The sequence below is a fragment of the Parambassis ranga genome, chromosome 21, assembly GCF_900634625.1.
Source record: "Parambassis ranga chromosome 21, fParRan2.1, whole genome shotgun sequence".
Lineage (NCBI taxonomy): Eukaryota > Metazoa > Chordata > Actinopteri > Ambassidae > Parambassis > Parambassis ranga.
Genome location: NC_041041.1, coordinates 15,488,654 through 15,506,023, shown reverse-complemented (window position 1 = coordinate 15,506,023; position 17,370 = coordinate 15,488,654). Strand labels below are relative to the sequence as shown.

Sequence of the window (17,370 nt, the reverse complement as noted above, 5' to 3'; positions counted from 1 at the left end):
ACTTCTTAGGATACAGTACATTTGCAGCCCTGCTGGCAGCCTTACTCTCTTGTGTGTTGTAATGTGGGCATGTTTCATGCAAACAGACATCAACATACAAAAGAAAATGACTAATTCATGAATGCCATGCTAATGACACCCATTGGGCCTTTTCAAAGCAATCACTATAAAATTAAGTAAAAGGTACAATCAATGACAGATAAGTGTGTGAGCATCCATCATCTGATATTGGCAAGAAGTTAATACCTTTGCTATGAAATTACAATGTGAATGCAGTAGGAGGAGAATTTCTGGATCTTCCTGGAGTTTCACTTCAAATCTCAGCTAAAATCATGATGATTATTATCAGAATGCCTTTATGTAATGTGTCACTGTTTAAAATAATAAAAAAGTAAAAACCTGACACAACACTAACAGCTCACAGGATGGATTTGTCAGGTCATTTGTATTAACACCATTTACAGCAGGAAAAAAAAGGTGAAGGGCCACGGATAGGTGTTAAACTATCCAGCAGACAAATGGGTTTTGGACCTGGCAGCTCAGTTCAGGATTATACAGGGGTCGAGCCTATGACGACGGGGTGTCCTCAACAAGTTACCCCGACTGTGAACAGGCTTTCTCCAGTAAACAAGGCCTCCATACATAGCAGGCGGGGCCTCCTACTGTTAGCCGAGGGCCCTGTCGGAGCGCTTGGGGAGGCTACTGTTTCTGCCACTGTCAGCGAGATGGATGAGAGGGGAAACACAGGAAGAAGGAAAGTCTATTTAGGTCTAGTGACATCTTAGACTCCGTTTGACACATGAACACAGCATCGCACACCCCACCAACCTTACTTACTCCCTCACAATGAACATATGGCATCTTTAAAAGCTTAAACACATATGTAAATGAAATTACATTACTGCTGACTATGACAACCAAATTAGATTCGTCACAGCATCTCTTGGGAATAGAGAGTGCTATACACGCACGAGGCAGGGTACACAGATGCATGCACACAGTTATGAACACACACGTGCGCTGTACAAAGACTGGAATGCTGCACAAAAGCAGGGGGATGACACCATACTGTGTCTCAGACAGGCAGGGTGATGGATATGATGGATCAATCACCCTCTCTGTTTAATCGGGACATCAGTCACCAGACCTGAAGAGATGGGGGATGAGGGTAAGGCGGAGGGTGAGGGTGTGTGGAGCCAGAGGCTCTTTATAACCACATTTAACCCCTGATGAGAATCTTTATGGCTTAATAGAATGGATGTGCCATATATTTAAACTGGCGCCAAACACACAGGTTTTGCAGAGCAGTCCTGTTTGGTCACAGCTTGAGGTGATGAAAAAATTGCAGGTCACATGGGTTAACCAGCTGCAAGTTAGAATACAATGCTTTAATTAGGTTGTCAGTTTGAAATTTCATATTCTTGGCTCAAACTTACTTCACGGAACATGCTGTGTCATTTTAAATGTAACATTTACAACAGCATATAGATTTAATCATGTATTACCCATGGTTTAATCAGTTATTGCACAGACCCTCCACATCATAAAATGTAGTTAGCAGTGTCAGCAGCTCTGTGAGGATCAGAACTGCTTGTTTTGGATGGTCAAACAGCTCTGGAGCTCTCGTATCCCCACCTTTCCAACATTCCACCTCACTCAGCTGTAGTAGTGAGAAGCCAATCAATTTATAACCATGTGAACATCTTTGAACTCGCCTCTTGCTCTTGCTTGTTACATAACTTTGAACAAACTGTCATTGATTAGACCCTGACTTATGATTTAAATCAGTCATTAACGATCAGATCAACAAATTGCAACTGAAAAGAAAAATGACCTAATAAGGAATCTTTTTTTGTCTTTCAGAAGACTGCTACATGAAGACAGGCTAAGAAAATGAAGATGGTGAGAGATGAGCACAGGAAGCTAACACTGTTCTGCATGCATGTGAGGTGACTTGGCAAAAGTCTGTTTCAGTCCCTGACCACCATCTCAGCACTCTTCAATAACCAACCCTGAAAAACACACTGTGTAATCAGTCTCACCCTGTCCTCCACGCCTTACAACAGGAGACTAATGATCAGCCAAGAAACAGCCCCGGCTCTCTGTCACACCTTAATCCTTTTCTTCGGCGTGCACACACACACACACACACACACTTAGCCACACATTTGTTTCAGAGAATTGTTCAAATGTAATCTGGACTACTTCCACAATGAGTCAAGTCTGTTTTTTTCTGGACATTTTAGGTAGTTAGAGGTAGTGTACATTTGATTATATGCACTTGGAGAAACATTTATCATATGCTGATTAATTCTAGCCCAAAATGAATCTATATTTAGGAGCAAGATTTCCAAAAATGTCATTGATGTATTCCATGCTTTAGGAACAGCACTGGTGAGGTTGTATTGCTGCAGGCATCAGTGTGGTTTACTGCCCTGGTCTTCAGTACAACAGGTAAGAACCCCATGGCTCTGGTAAGTTGTACTGTCAGTTTCTCTCACCTTCCCGGGGTAAATAGTAGAGTTAAGCAGCTCCGGTTATAAAGTTACATTAGTGAGTGCTGGAACCAACCATTTTACCACCCAGAATTCAGAATGCTTAATCTTGTGCCAGAGATTAAGGTAAATTATCTGTTTAGTCCAAATTCATTATACAGCTCAGAAGTAGCTCTGTGGCTGAAAATTGCCCTAAAAGAGCTTCTGTGGGCAAAGTTGCTGCAGTCAAAACACTGTGTGTACCCTGAGAGGCAAAATCTGGAACAAAACAGATACGTTTTCATTTCCTCAGCTACCTCATTGGGGGAGCTGCTTTTTTTGTAACACAGTGGCCTTTCTGAACATTGCCTTAGTCATTGACGCAGTGGGTTTTGTGCCCAAAATTTCTCAAACCAAATGCATAGTTCCTGCGTCTGACTAATAAAGTTGTGTTTGTCACCAAAATGTGTTGTCAGGTAGTGCTAAAGAGGACTCTTGCACCATATTCAACATCCTGTATTCTATAAGAAAATGACTCTTCTTGTTGTCACCATCTTTCCACCTCTGACACGTAGAATATAACTAGAATACTAGAATATGAATAATTATCCATCTTATAATGTGAAAGTGAACAAGCTCCAGTCAGTCATGATGACGTGATGCCTGACCAGCAGCCAAAAAATCCACATCTGAGGGGTGAAGCTGTTCCATCCTGTGAATAGATAAGAATCTCTGCTGCGTGTTTGTACTGTGCTGATTAAACTGAGTCATGCTGCATTCAGGCGCAGCAGAGCAGTAAGCTGCACCTTCCCTTGTGAAACATTTGCGTAAGATGATGAGCGCTCTGCATGAGGAAACGGGAGCATGAATATGAAAGCAGTTCTGCTGTTGTGCGGGCTTCTCAGGAAAAGTCCTTTGAGTGATGGCTGTATGTTGAGTAAGACCTTGGCTCCTTCCTATCTGCCGGTTCTTGAGCTTTCACACACCGGCGACTTGTCGCTCACAACGTCAGTGTGACCCCAGTCTTCAGGAAGCAGCCATTGTTACAGTGGAGAACAGTGGCGAGCAGGGAGTGAACTGTGTGTTCGGCGGTAGGAGGGGGATGGTGGTGCAGGTTTTTGATGGATGTGTCTCTCTTCCTGTTTGTAGTTTCTCAGGAGTCCTCTTTTTCCCATGCTGTGAACTGCAGACTCACTCCCATGCACTTGCTGCCGGGCTTTCTGTGTACACGCTGTGGGAGAAAAAGTGGAGGGAGATGAATGAGTCACAGGACAAAAATCTCATTCCCCTCAGACCAAAGGAAAAACCAAACACATACTCAGGAGGGCTGGAGTGTCTTTTAAGTCAAATTCTTTATTCCCCCCAGCCCTCTACGCAGAACTGCAGCCTTCACACTGATCATGGGGCTGCGGCACACAGTGCAGCTCGTGTTCCTGTCAATCTCTTGCCCTTTAATACATCTTTTCAGTTGAGCAAACATGGGCCTACCTCTCTGGGCTCTCTCACAGTTTTTAATTTCAGCTGATAATTGCCCTGATACCTAACCTTTTCTCATTTTAGTTTTGGATGACAGGGAAGGAGGGGGGACCTCCGGGATACCAGGCCAGGACGACAGAGAAGCAGACCACTCGTCTCAGATGAAGATAGAGACAAGAGCTTAATCAGATCAGCTTCCCTGCTGGCCACTACTTCAAACCTGACCCCTGACCTCTCAGTTTGACCCATCAGAATCACCTGCCCTCCTCTCTGTCTTCTTGTCCAGCCCCCTCGAGAAAGATGATCCTCAGCGTTGACCACTGCTTGTCACGTAAACGTGGTGGTGACAGCCAAGTTCCCTCTGAGTCTTTTGTCACCAAAGTCATCTCTGAAGCTCCTCTAACACTTAATTACATCTCTTAAGAGGAAGGAGACATGGCTGTCACATGTGAGACGGGTCCAGGGTCTTCTCCGACACAAACAGATCATCAGGAGGAAGACATTAAGCATATGGCAGTCGTAGTGAATGGAGAGCTCTTTTCAGGGTTAGTGAGGTTGAATTGAGAGAACTGTTGGTGTTCTTGAGTAATGGTCAGTCAGAGAGTGGACATCTGGTCAGTGGCTCAATGGAGGTTGTTAGGGGGACACAGTGTGGGATAATATTAGAAAGTGGCAAAATCACAGCACAGACATGGCAGCGTGTCAGTCTTGACTATTTTAACATGGGATCATTGGATTCAAACTTCTCTGGTGGGGAGTAGGTTCAAGGAATGAATGGTGTGATGTAATCGTCTCTCTTATGACCAAGTAAGATATTTCCTTAGAACTGAAAAAACTAACCTTTTGCTGCTTTTTTCCTGCTGCAACCACTAGCACTTTGTATATTGTTACCGCTGCTCATGTTCCATCTCTCTGATAGGAATGAATCAGTTTTAATTATCCATAATCAGTCTTGGCTGTGCACAGATTTGCCTTGGATTCACTCTCTTTCTGGAGACTCACTGTCATGTTTGGGTAGGTTTTCAGTATCAAATTACTAGGGACCATAAATCTGGGGGAGGTTTCTTGTTTGTTGCATGTCTGTTAAGCACTTTGTGAACCCTCTTTACAGAACAGCAGAGAATTTTGTTGGGTCTCTGAGCAAGCAAGAGGGGAAGAGTAATCGACTGCTGTGTGAAAGGTATCAGAAACCGTTGACACAGAGACACACCTCCGATTGGGCACCATCAGCATGTCCTTTGAAATTTGAGAACAAGCAAAGGCAGGTTGAAGAGGGGTCTACGGAGTGGCTTTATGGCAAAAAATTAAACCACCAAAGTGCTGTGACTATATTGCATTTGTTCTGAATACAAGTCAGCAGGGATTGGTGTCTTTTCCCTGATGTCACAGGTCAGACCATCCACTCCAACAACCTGCTAAACTCCACATTTCCTCCACATCCTCAATTCCTTTCCTTTATGATCTCCACCTCCACCATCCTCCCCTTTTGTCTCTCTCTGCTCCTCACCTCTTCCATTCCCTGCCTGAGATGAAAAAACTGCTCTCATTCAGTGCAGTGCTGGGAGGGGAGGAGAGAGATCTTGCTTTCAGGTTCCCCTCCTCAATAGCTCTTTATGCCAGGACCCCTGGGCCATCAACATGACAATGTGACAATGTGGCAGGGCTTTTTAAAAGAGATCCTGTGTTTGTTAAGTGTTTTTCCCCCTGAAGAGCAACCACGGGGCAGGGTCAGGAGACCTGAAAAGTGCTTGTGAAAGAAGAGGGCCAACTTTGATCACACAATGTGAAAGGGGTGGACTTTTTGATTAACTTGAGCTGGAAGAGCTAGGGTTTGTTCCTGTGGGCTTGAGAATGTAGTTTGAGTAAAGCAGAGTTCTGAAGATGATCTATAATTTATCAAAATTCTATCCAAGCTAAATGTTTTTAAGAAACCTTTAAATATACAAGTTAGAGTCTGACTTACAGGCTTTAAAGGGATTTCATATGTCACATTATTCAGACCTTTGAGTGTCTGTGCAGTTTGAAATCGGGATGAATGCTGAGACTATTGAGATGTATCCTAATTCATGAATTTCCATGATATCAGTCCAAGCTCTGCATACATACAAGCATACATTTACTCTGGAACTGCTGGTTCTGATGTAATTGTGGATGCATATGAACAGGATCTGTAATCCAATGTAATAGATTATAATAGTATTTACTGACATTGTGAATACATGTACTTTACACTGATCACATTTTTTAACCTTTAGGTTGCATTTCAGTGACAGCCATAGTCAGATAAAGGGGCCTGTTCTGGCCCTATGATGAACAGTTATAGACTGTAAGTGTAGGTGTATTACATGAATTTTCCTCTATGCTCCATGGTTCTCCAGAAATGATTAAAAACACATCACTGAGCCACACTGTTGCAATGAACGTTCATTACAGAGAACATGGCCACTGTGGCTTATTCTGAATCACATTCATTGCCCAGCTGGTTATCCTCAGCAGAGTAAAGCAGCTTTAACGGTTTTATTTTAATGATAGTAGCTAGATGTATACGCAGTGCCCTGTTGACAGTATTCTGCTGATACTAGTGCCTAGAAAATTAGTTTTATTTTCATCATATTATCACAATGTAACATGCATGGTCAGTAGCAGGGCTAAACACATGTGCATTGTCAACAGCACTATACTGTATGTGTATACGCACTTATTAAAGTCTTGAATACAGTACATCTGAATAATGATACATCCAAATTATCACATATGCTGCTCGAAGGTTACAATTCAATCCAGAAATTTTGGTCAAAGTGAAGCAGGATTCAGTTATTCTGCCCCCTTCTGTGATTTTAATACCCTTTGTAAAGCAGTCTGGATTGCCTTGTGTATAAATAGGGTGATATATATAAACCTTGCCTTGCAATATAATGCCATATACAGTACATTAGCCAGTACTGAGTCTATTTTCCTGTTTTATTAATGATTAATCAATCATATATTTGGCAGCAAAGCGTCACAGACTTTAATATTTTCACAAAGTAATGGACACTGGCTTATGCCAATCAAAGAAATGCTGACATCAAGTACATCATTATTTTAGCAGCTTGTGCTGAAAATCCGTAGGCGGCACCCCTGTGGCACATACGCCACTAAGGTTTGACTGACATGTGATTATTAGTGAAATATCTAAATTGTTTCTCCTGAGATTACCTCTGCATGGCTTCCTTTCAGATAAGGATTACAGAAAGACGAAACCTGCTCTTTGAAACCCTCTCAACAATCCCATCTTCCCCGATGGTGTTATTCTACTTCTTCAACTTCCACCCCAAACCACCCAGAAGCAAAGCAGACAAACTCAGGCGTATTTTTTCCCCTTTACACATCCACTGTTTCTCCACTTCTGCATCCCCCCCCCCCTTCACCAGAGTTGCACTGGAACTCTTTTCCTCTGCACCTCCATGAAACCGTTTCTATTATTCATCAAAAGAGGCTTTAAGCACCTCTCCCTTCCCAACTGCAAAACAAGACATATCTGGCTCTTTAATGCTGATTCCTCTCATCTCTGGGAGCAGGATTTAAAATGAAACACAACCACAAGTTACAGAAAATCAATTCTGTGGCTTCAAGCAGAAGAATAAGAAAGGCAGGGGAAGCTCTTCCTGGGTGGATGAACCAAGACTTGCCCTGAATTTCTGGCACTAAAACCACAACATGTCTGTCTTTGCTTTAATTCAGAGGAAATTTGTATTTCTGAGGTGGTGCTCACATTTAGTCTGACAATACAGGCTCCCAGATGAATGCTCAGTTACTCAGCTTTTTACACCTGAGTGGGTATGACAACGATTCATCTGGCAAATATTATCAGTTGACAATAATTACAAGTATTCCTCACACACACTCACACAGCATGATGCCTTGTGAGCAAATCATTTCTTTCTTCTAAAATTAGACTCAGCTCCAGGTAATTAAAAAAAAACGAAATAACAAAACATCCTTCTGAAGTTGGAACACTTTCATTTTTAGCTCAAGTACTGTGACCATTTTAAAGGTGGTTCACTGGGCTTTTGAGTCATGTGCTTTTAAATATAGTAATGCCAGTTTATTTTGAGCACAGCACTCCAGGGAGAGTTATCACAATGGCCTCATTTTGCCAAAGTGGGATGGCAATCTTTACCGTGCCGGATTGTGTCATTGTCAAATTGTGTTTTTTTTCTTCTTCTTCCCTTGTTCTGTTTGTTGGTCTGTTCTCTGATGGTTCTGTTGCTATATTTACAAGTTCAGATAAAAGCATCATTAGCTGCTGATGCATGAAAACAACATTTAAAATGGACACAGGCAGAGTTAAATATAGGTCAAACGGGGACAAAATTTCACATGACAATCATGTTCTGCTCTGCCTGCTATGACAGGAGGCTGTGGAGCAACATGTTTAAATAACCATCACATCAGATTCATGCTACAACTGAAAAAAACATCATTTTCTTGAACCTCAATAGTTTGTTTTACTCACCAACTGAGTCAGGCAAACTAGTGAAATGATCACAAACTCTTGCAGTCACACAAAAGCACATTTTATATGCAAAGTATTTACATACTTGCATTTTTTTTGTACATTTTATAGCTTTTTTATGGCTTTTTGTCTCTTTTTGGTTGTTTGGTGTCTCTTTCAAGTAGTTTAATTCCTTTATAGTTGTTTTACATCTCTTTGTGGTTGTTGTACTGGCTGCCTCATATAGTTAGGTTTGCTTATATATAATGATCATGATTTTGAATAAATTGTTGAGAAAGGAAGATGTTTGGGATTTCTGAGGAACACAATCTATACACATTATACATATACCACAGTCGACAGGATCATAGAGCTGGGGGACTTCTTCAAAGAAAAGAGAAGACAGCTATTATTGATTTGTATTATTGACTAGGAGAGCCTCCCCCTCAATAATGAGGCTGAGTCTAGTGTAAAGTTCCTGTGGTGGGCAGAGCTCTCTAATCATGTCCAGTTTGTGGTGTACACTTAGAACTGCATTAACCTTATGAGCACTTGATCATAGGTACAGCTGTACATTTCTGTTGTGTGTGTAATATTACAACAGTATGATACAAAGTGCAACAATATGACCACTCACAGAATTTAGTAAGCAAATTTAGTACTTGCAGGCATTTCAATGCCTACATGGTCAGCTGTTCTAATTTTGCTGTCCACTTTTAAGTTATTTTTAGACGTTTTAGTTATTGTTTAGACTCTTGTTGCCAATCATTGATTTACTCACTCCCTAACTTACATTGATTTTGTACTTGGAACAGAATGACGTTACTGTCCCATAAACTTGCGAATAATAATAATTTTGATTAATTGAAGCAAATATACTAGATAAGGCTGACTTCATTTAGATCTGTTTGTTTTTTATTTCACGCTAATTTCCTTTTTGCAACGTTATCGTGGCAGGTAGATTTCGAGAGCGCGTATCTGGTTAATCGGGCTTTTCCGACGACACACGGAAAATGCCGAGAGCCGCAGTGCATGCCGGGAGACTACAAACGCGACGATCCGCCATCTTTGATCGTAGCGAGTTAGTAGGGCAAAATAACAAGCTGTTCACAGTGATATTTATCCAAAATAGAACCACTGAAATTGATCGGTTGTTGTAAATAACGAGTTTAAAGAGAAGCGGTGGGTGCAGCTCTGGATACAGTTCACAAATCGGTCATAAGACATTGCAGTTTGGTGTAAGCGCTCGACAAGTGGAGGTGGTTACCATGGGCCGCTCTAGAAGCCGCAGCTCGTCCCGGTCGAAACATTCAAAAAGCAGCAAGCACAGTAAGAAACGGAGCCGGTCTCGATCGCGGTCCAAAGACCGGGAGAGGTCTAAAAAGCGGTCCAGGTCCCGAGAATCGAAAAGGAATCGTCGCCGAGAATCTCGCTCTCGTTCCCGGTCCACCACAGCCACGTCCCGCAGAGAGAGAGCAGCTTCGCCGCCGGAGCGCATCGACATCTTTGGAAGGACGCTAAGCAAGAGAAATGCCCTGGACGAGAAGCAGAGGAAGGAGGAGGAAGAACGAAAAGCAGAAATGGAGAGACAAAGGAAAATGTGAGTATTAATAAACTCTGTGTTGATGAAGTTGCATAACGCCAAGCTAAATGTTAGGCTAACTGCAAGTGATATGGCTAACGTTAGCTTTGGGCACTAGCTTGCTAATGCTAACCAACAGGCTAAAGGAACATGCTAACGTCAGCTTGTCGGGCTGCACAGGGCCCTCAGCACACAGGGAAGGTTGTTGTCACTTTCAGAGCAGACAACTGCACAGCAACTGCTTTGGCACCCAGTCTGGGAGATTAATTTTTTCCTAATATTTAGACCTATCAATTAAAAGCTAAATTCTAAATAAAGAACTCGTGCCCTCCATGCTTCCATCATACCGTGGTCTTATACGTATAACGGTGTGTATGTAAATATACACACTTGCTGCTTGATCAGTTTACATAGTGTAAGCATGTAAGATATTTTGTAGTGCTCAAGTTTACCTTTTAACAGTCTTAACACCTCCATATTTAAAGCTGCAAGGATCTGACTGTGCAGCTTTTGCAGCAGTGATCTTAGAAGTAAAACACTGTCACCTCATCTTGGACCACTTCCCTGGTGCCATCACATAATGATCATAGCACAGATATATAGGTCTTCCTGACAGGGGAACGGCTATTGTGTGCGGTGGCCACAGGCACACAGACACCAGAGACCTGAGACACTGTCCCACACCTGGTGTCCACATAACTTCTCTTTTTCTGCAGCTTAATTGCCACAGGGCCACTTAACCAGGCATACAAATGTAAATAGTTTACAGGACACAGAGACCTGTTGGCTAAGGAATCGCCTGGGCAGGGTAGGTTTCCAGTTTCCCAGTGGTTGACAGAATGAAACCAGATCCAGGGAGGGAGTGTGTGTTTACAGTTCTGCCAGAAGCGATGTGACTACACTCTCTTTATACTCTTAATAGATCCTGTTAAGAAAGCAGCTGCAGGAAAAAAAGACAAATGAAAAAGCATTTCTAGTAGGTAAACAGGATGACAGGTGACCTCCATCTTCATTAACACTCTGCTGCTGAACTGGATTGTGTTGAGGTTAGAGCTGTGTCCAGTCTGCCACAAGCATCTGACCCCTGCAAGTCTTCAGTTTAGTCCAGTTTAGTTAAGTTTATTATAATGCAGCATTGGATTCCTTCTTACTTGCAATAACCAGTTAGCAAAAAATGACCTTGGATGGGACATGAAATATAGAGCTCAGTGATTCAGAGATAACCAAACACTACATTGTGAAATTTATTTGATGTAAAACTCATGAGAGAACTGCTACCTGCACTGACACTGCACATTTGAATGCTACAGTGTTAGACAGTAGGAGCAGATTAGTTTTACAATGACTTGGTTCATGTTTCTGCTAAACCCTTCCTGCTGACATCTTTACCACTGCTTCATCCTCCAGCCGGCAGCAGGAGATTGAAGAGAAGCTGATCGAAGAGGAGACTGCGCGGCGTGTGGAGGAGCTGGTGGCCAAGCGGGTAGAGGAGGAGCTGGAAAAGAGGAAAGATGAGATAGAACGAGAGGTGCTGCGGCGTGTCGAGGAGGCGAAGCGCATCATGGAGCGGCAGCTGCTGGAAGAGCTGGAGAGACAGCGGCAGGCTGAGCTGGCAGCGCAGAAGGCCAGAGAGGTAACGCTCGGTCGTTTGGAACGCAGCCCCTCCTTTCCCTCTACCCCACTCCAAACCCCTCACTCCCTGACCCCAACCACCCACCCCCAATCACCTCTCTGACTGGGGCCTGATTAAGCGACATGTGGAGACAGAGGTGGAAAGACCTCCTCTTGTTTTACTGAATGTAACACAGCCATGGCACAACACAGGTTTCACCCAGGTGGGTGGTTTTTTCTGACACACAACATGCAAAATACAAGATGCACTGCAGCCATTTGAGAGTCCCAACCACCCATTCTTTTTCTGAGCGCTATCTGTGGCAGTGCATCCTGTTGTTTATTGCAATATGAGAGATTTAAACCATCATGCACTAGAAAGCATGTTATTCAGAGTTATTTACTCAATGTAAGGAAACCTTACCACAACTGTGGTACCAAAATATATAGGATTCTATTAAGCTAGAAAACTGGATTTCAGATTTTTAACAGTGGAGACCTTTTAGGAACTGAAGGGCAACTAAAACCTCCTTGCAGTTTTTCCGACCTGCTGATGAGAGTTTTGCCATGGCAGGGTTACAATAGTTGACAACTTCTTTTTGATGGTTCCCTTAATTTCACATTTGTAATCACCCTTGTTATTGTTTGTAAGAAATCTCATTTTTAGGATGACACTGTTTGACAGTTAGCGTCTCAATCACCGGCCATTACTTATCTTTGTCATTTTTTCTTTCTTTCTTTTTTTGAAGACGTTTTTTGGTAATAGATTAAACTGCCTTAGTTTACGTCCCAAACAAAGCCTGATCCTGCAATGACCCTTACAGCCTTCCCTAAACTTAGCACTTTGCTTCTTTTCTTGCTTTTTAGAGAATAAAGTGGACAACTGTCTGACATACCCTGTGCCCACCACCCAGGCATCATTAAGAAAAAGTAGGGTTTGTTTACACTACAGTCATAATGTATTGTGAATGAGAGGGGCAGCTAAAGCCTAGTGACCCTGACTTGCACAGCGAGTAGCCAGTGGCTCGGTACTAATAGGGTGAGAAATGTAGTCTGAGCGCGCCTCCTTTACCTACGTACATGGATTTATTCAGTCAGTTCTCTCTAGCCTTCTGCTCTGTCGCTGTCGCTCTACTCTTAATCTCTGTTCTCAGTCCTGCACACTCTTCACCCACAGGACTGGTAGAATTAGCTAGACCCTCCATCAGCGACCCAAAGGTCGAGGTTCGCCTTTACGTAGCGGGATAGGAGTCGGGGCACCAGGCAGGGCTCTGAGAGGTTTCCTGTCTCTCTTCCTCTCAGATTTGATATAAAGAAATATTAATCACATTTGTTTAATTCACAGACAGGTTGTCCTGTACAGGCTTTCTGTACCACCTGCTCTTTAACAGTCCTTGTTTTGAGTATCTTCTGTTAGATGGCATCGGCTTTGGATTTCGTAATGATGGACTGCTACATTTCCTTTTTCCTGTTTGACAAGGTTAACCATTTCTGGTCTAAACTTTATCTGTTAATATATATATTTTATAATATTCCTTATTTTATTTAGTTAAAGAGCTTATCTCCGTAGACAAACAATGTGCTGTGTTTTGTACTGATGACCTGCTTCTCCTATAGGGCTGCTGCTACATTGAAATTGTTATTTGTAAATACATTTGTGTTGTTTTTATTTTGGGAACAAAACTCACCACCTTCTTAACTAGCACTTGACCTGAGCTGGCCTGCAGCCTTTCAGCTCACCTGTGACTTGTGTCCTGTACTGTAAGTGTACCGTGGTCGTGTACTCCTCGAACACGCACACACACCACTTTGTACTGTACTGTACTGTACTGTCCTCCGCCCGGCTTCCGTCTCAGTGGGGACTGAGCCGCTGTAAGGAAAAAGGAAAAACAAAACATATGAGTGCGAGCTGCGGCTGCAGGCGCAGGCTAAGCATTTACAGAGATCAATTATAAAGAGGAATGGCGCGGTATGGCAGAATCCCCCATACCTACCTACCCACCCACCCACCCACCCAGGGAGCGCTTCTCTGTCTCTGCAGGGGCCACACAGTCCGGACGAGACAGTAAATATTCATCCGTTTAATGCCGAATGCTTTCACCAGTTGTAGGTACACAGGCAAGGAAAATGCGTAGGTATACGTGCATTGGTGAGCCAAAACTATTCCCTCCTTCATTTGTATCCTTTTTTCTCTTGCTTATAGTGATGTAAAAAAGAGCAATTGTATTTTCTTCTAGTCTGTCTTTCATTTATATCTGTCTTATATTTATGAGTGTGATGAGTGGGGACCCCCTTTTTTGATTTATGTTTAAATATTAGTGTGTATCACAATAATGCAGGCGTGGCATAGCTTTAATTTTTTCCCTAGGAGGGTAATCCTAACAGTAGAGGGAGGGGAAAAACATAGAGGGTTCATTCCCCCCACAGTTCACTCTATGTATCTTAAAAAGAATTCAGGCTGACTGCAAAGATTGCCAGTGTGGTCATGTGCAAGAGGCTAAACAAACTTCTCTGTAACATGAGCGCGTGTGTATATGCTTGTGGGTGGTGACTGTGTGCGTGTGAGACAATTAGTGGGCGAATGTGTATGTATGCATAAGTGCTCTGTGGATGTACCCTGTGCGTGCGCTAACATGGCACCGTGTCACCCGTCTAGGAGGAAGAAAAATCTAAGCGGGAGGAGCTGGAAAAAATCCTGGAGGAGAATAACCGCAAGATCGCCGAGGCTCAGGCCAAGCTGGTACGCCCTGCTCTGTGAACAGCAGCACTGAATATATTACACCTATTTTCGTCAAATTTATAGCCCCCTAATGATCAGCTTTTGCACAAATAGGCTTGTTTTTCTTGCATCATTATTTAAATTTATACTGAAATGGTGACTGTGGTTATTAACTTTACAAATGTAATACTCTGCTCTCACACACACGCATCTGGTTTATGTGTTTTTAATGTCACATTTTAACAAAAAGCAGTGCTGATTGAGACTTCACGGCTTTCAGTACAACAACATGACCAAATATCTTTATAGTCTTTTGGCAGAGTGAGTGGCTTTGAATTGATGGTTATCAGCTGTGGTTAACAATCCACATAAGCAAAGTCTAATTTGTAAAACAGTATTTATTTGATTTTGCCTTGATTTGTACAAGCTGAAGCTGTACACAGAAAGACAAGGACACTGTTGAGCTGGATCCTCAGGGAGGATGAAGTAAATGCCAGTAGTTTGTGGGCACAAGGCTTGCAGGATATTGTTCTCTGTCCTTGCCTGACCTTGTTTGTGCTGTCATCCAACAGGCTGAGGAGCAGTTGCGTATTGTGGAGGAGCAGAGAAAGATCCACGAGGAGCGCATGAAGCTGGAGCAGGACCGTCAGAGGCAGCAGAAGGAGGAACAGAAAATCATCCTTGGCAAGGGCAAGTCCAGGCCCAAGCTCTCCTTCTCCCTCAAGGCTACAGAATAAGACTGCTCCCCGTTTGTCCTCACGTCACGCCCCTGCCTTCATCCCCATCCAGCTTTATTCCTCATCATTCAGCCCCACTCCCACTCCTCCTCTTCCTCCTGTGGAAGGCTCGCTTCGTTTTGGAAGTGCTTGAAGGAAAGGGGCGAAATCCAGTGTGTTAACTCGAAGGCTCTCGTCCCTCCCGGTGTCACAGAGGAGGCGACTCTTCGCCCTCAAAGGACCTGACTGCTCCCTCCATCCTCCCTCAGCCCACTGCACAGAAGACTCTTGTTTGTGCTTTGTTTTTTTTTTCTCTTTTATTTTCATTTTAGGGAACTTGAACTTTTGATGTAGAATGCTCTAACATGTCCTTTGCCCCTAAAGTCTTAACTCTGGTGTAACAGTGAGCAGCTGTGCGCCTGTGCTGTTCTTATACGTCTTCACAGCCAGCAAACTATAACAGAATGCCAGTCTCCTCGTAGAGAACAGTACGTGTCATTTTGTTTAGTCCAGCTTAGTGTAACGGCTAGTGTGCAGCTTGGGAGTTGGCCTGTGGTTTTCCTGTTTTCATTGTATTTTTTTTTAAAGTAAGACTCCTAACGCGGCGGTCGCAGTGGTAACAAATCACAGCGCAGCCTGTAAAAGCACAGTAAACTTCCCGTCCAGCTGACAGGTTTGTGTCTTCCAGCCTCACATACTGTGTTCACCATATAAATCTACAGCTTATTTTCTCTGTCTGCTCTGTGTGGTGATTATTTTTTTGCAGCAAAACTTGTTGCTGCCACACAGGAGAACTTTGCCCAACTCCCAAGCTGCCTGTGATTGAACCACATGCCTAATACAGGATACATGTCCCATCCACGATAGTGTGGCCTGTGGGTGACGGAGGAGAGGGCATTTCCTGTGCGATGTGATGTTATTAGCCTTGCTGTGATGTGCTGACTCCCAGTCCCCCACACCCCCCGAGTTAAGATTATAAAAACAATCCACGATTGCAAAAGAAACAGTAACAGTGATGGTAAATACTTGAGCTTTGTTTTATCAGAATCTTTGTGAATATTGCGAAAAACACCCGACCTGTCGTGTTCTGTCCCTCGGTTGTTGTAGTAAATTTACTTGGCAAGCCGCCTCACTTGGTAAGTCTTGATTCGTAGAGGATGCACAAGTTCAGGTAAGACGGGGTTTGAGGTCAGTGTGAGTATGTGTGAGTGAAAGGGAGAGAGAGTGTGTGTGTGTGTGTGTGTGTGTGTTTGTCCTCAACAAGGAAGGTGGGTATGTTGACTTTTTGTTGTGGGATCTTAATTTTGTCATGTAATTTCCCCCATTTGTCAAGGGACTGAACAGATGAATAAATCCATTGAATGCCTACACTGCTGTGTGACGGTCTTCATTCCTTTACAGCAGTTTCTCAACTTTAAAAAAGAAGAAACTCCAGAACTGGACAGAGACGTATTCTGTCCTGGTCAATGACAAATTTTAATGGCATTACTGGCTCCGGCGTGGGGTCTGTCAGCAGGTTATTGCACACTACCATCCGTTTTGGAGACCTGAGCCGCACGGGACCAATTCATCAACGTCAAGTTAACCAAATCCCTGTAATAACATTTCTTAATTAGTTGGCAGCTCCAAGTTGAGACTGGTTTGTTTCCAACATGTGAAGGCAATGTGACACAGACTGAGATCATTGCAAACCGGTGGTTCAGCAGTAACGACCTCACTGACTCACAGGGTGGAGGATGACAAACGACCTCAGCTAAATATCCTCAATCTAAAGAAAAAAAAGGTTAAAATCAGATTGTGCTGAATCCAATTGTAGCTGTCAGCTGACCCCATGCTGAAGTGTGCAGGTGAAGTTATGATGGATGCAGGTCATGATTAGTGTGATGAATTATTATACTGAAGAATAGTGAAGCACATTCTGCTGGTGTTCCATGACTGTTCTGCACAACAATGCTAAAAGCATCAGGCTGAGTGTTCTGAGCTCACACTTTACTGTGTATGGAGGAGGATTAGTGCCACTGAAAAAATAAACAAAAAGGTCATGGCTCTTTCTGAGATTAGTCAGAATGCTGACTTTTTTCTCAGAATTGACTTCTGACTTTCTCAGAATTCTGACATTAATCTCAGAAAAAATCCATGACTTTATTCAGTGGCTGTAATCTTCCTCTATAACTGTGAAACATTTAAAAAAATGTTAAAAACTACCTAGACTGCATGTTCAGAGTGGCTACGCCCAAACTAGTTTCAATAATTTCATTTTAATTCAGTAGTTCAAACCAACATCAACATTTGGGACCTTCTTTGTAGGTTTTCCA

The 17,370-nt window shown here is 43.0% G+C and overlaps 1 protein-coding gene across 1 annotated transcript; it reads left to right on the top strand.

Moving 5' to 3' along the window:
- Nucleotides 1-9,452: 9,452 nt before the first annotated feature.
- On the top strand, nt 9,453-16,425 carry arglu1a (arginine and glutamate rich 1a). Its single transcript, XM_028393411.1, has 4 exons — nt 9,453-10,027; nt 11,417-11,642; nt 14,277-14,360; nt 14,912-16,425. Exons 1-4 carry the CDS (start codon nt 9,696-9,698, stop codon nt 15,074-15,076), a joined length of 807 nt encoding a protein of 268 aa, XP_028249212.1. The 5' UTR covers nt 9,453-9,695; the 3' UTR covers nt 15,077-16,425.
- The last annotated feature ends 945 nt before the right edge of the window (nt 16,426-17,370 follow it).

Excerpts from the sequence above, each read along its gene's own strand:
- arglu1a (XM_028393411.1), top strand. The coding sequence starts at position 9,696 with ATGGGCCGCTCTAGAAGCCGCAGCTCGTCCCGGTCGAAACATTCAAAA. Across the intron at positions 10,028-11,416 it reads ATGGAGAGACAAAGGAAAAT|CCGGCAGCAGGAGATTGAAG; the intron begins GTGAGTATTAAT and ends TTCATCCTCCAG. Across the intron at positions 14,361-14,911 it reads CCGAGGCTCAGGCCAAGCTG|GCTGAGGAGCAGTTGCGTAT; the intron begins GTACGCCCTGCT and ends GTCATCCAACAG.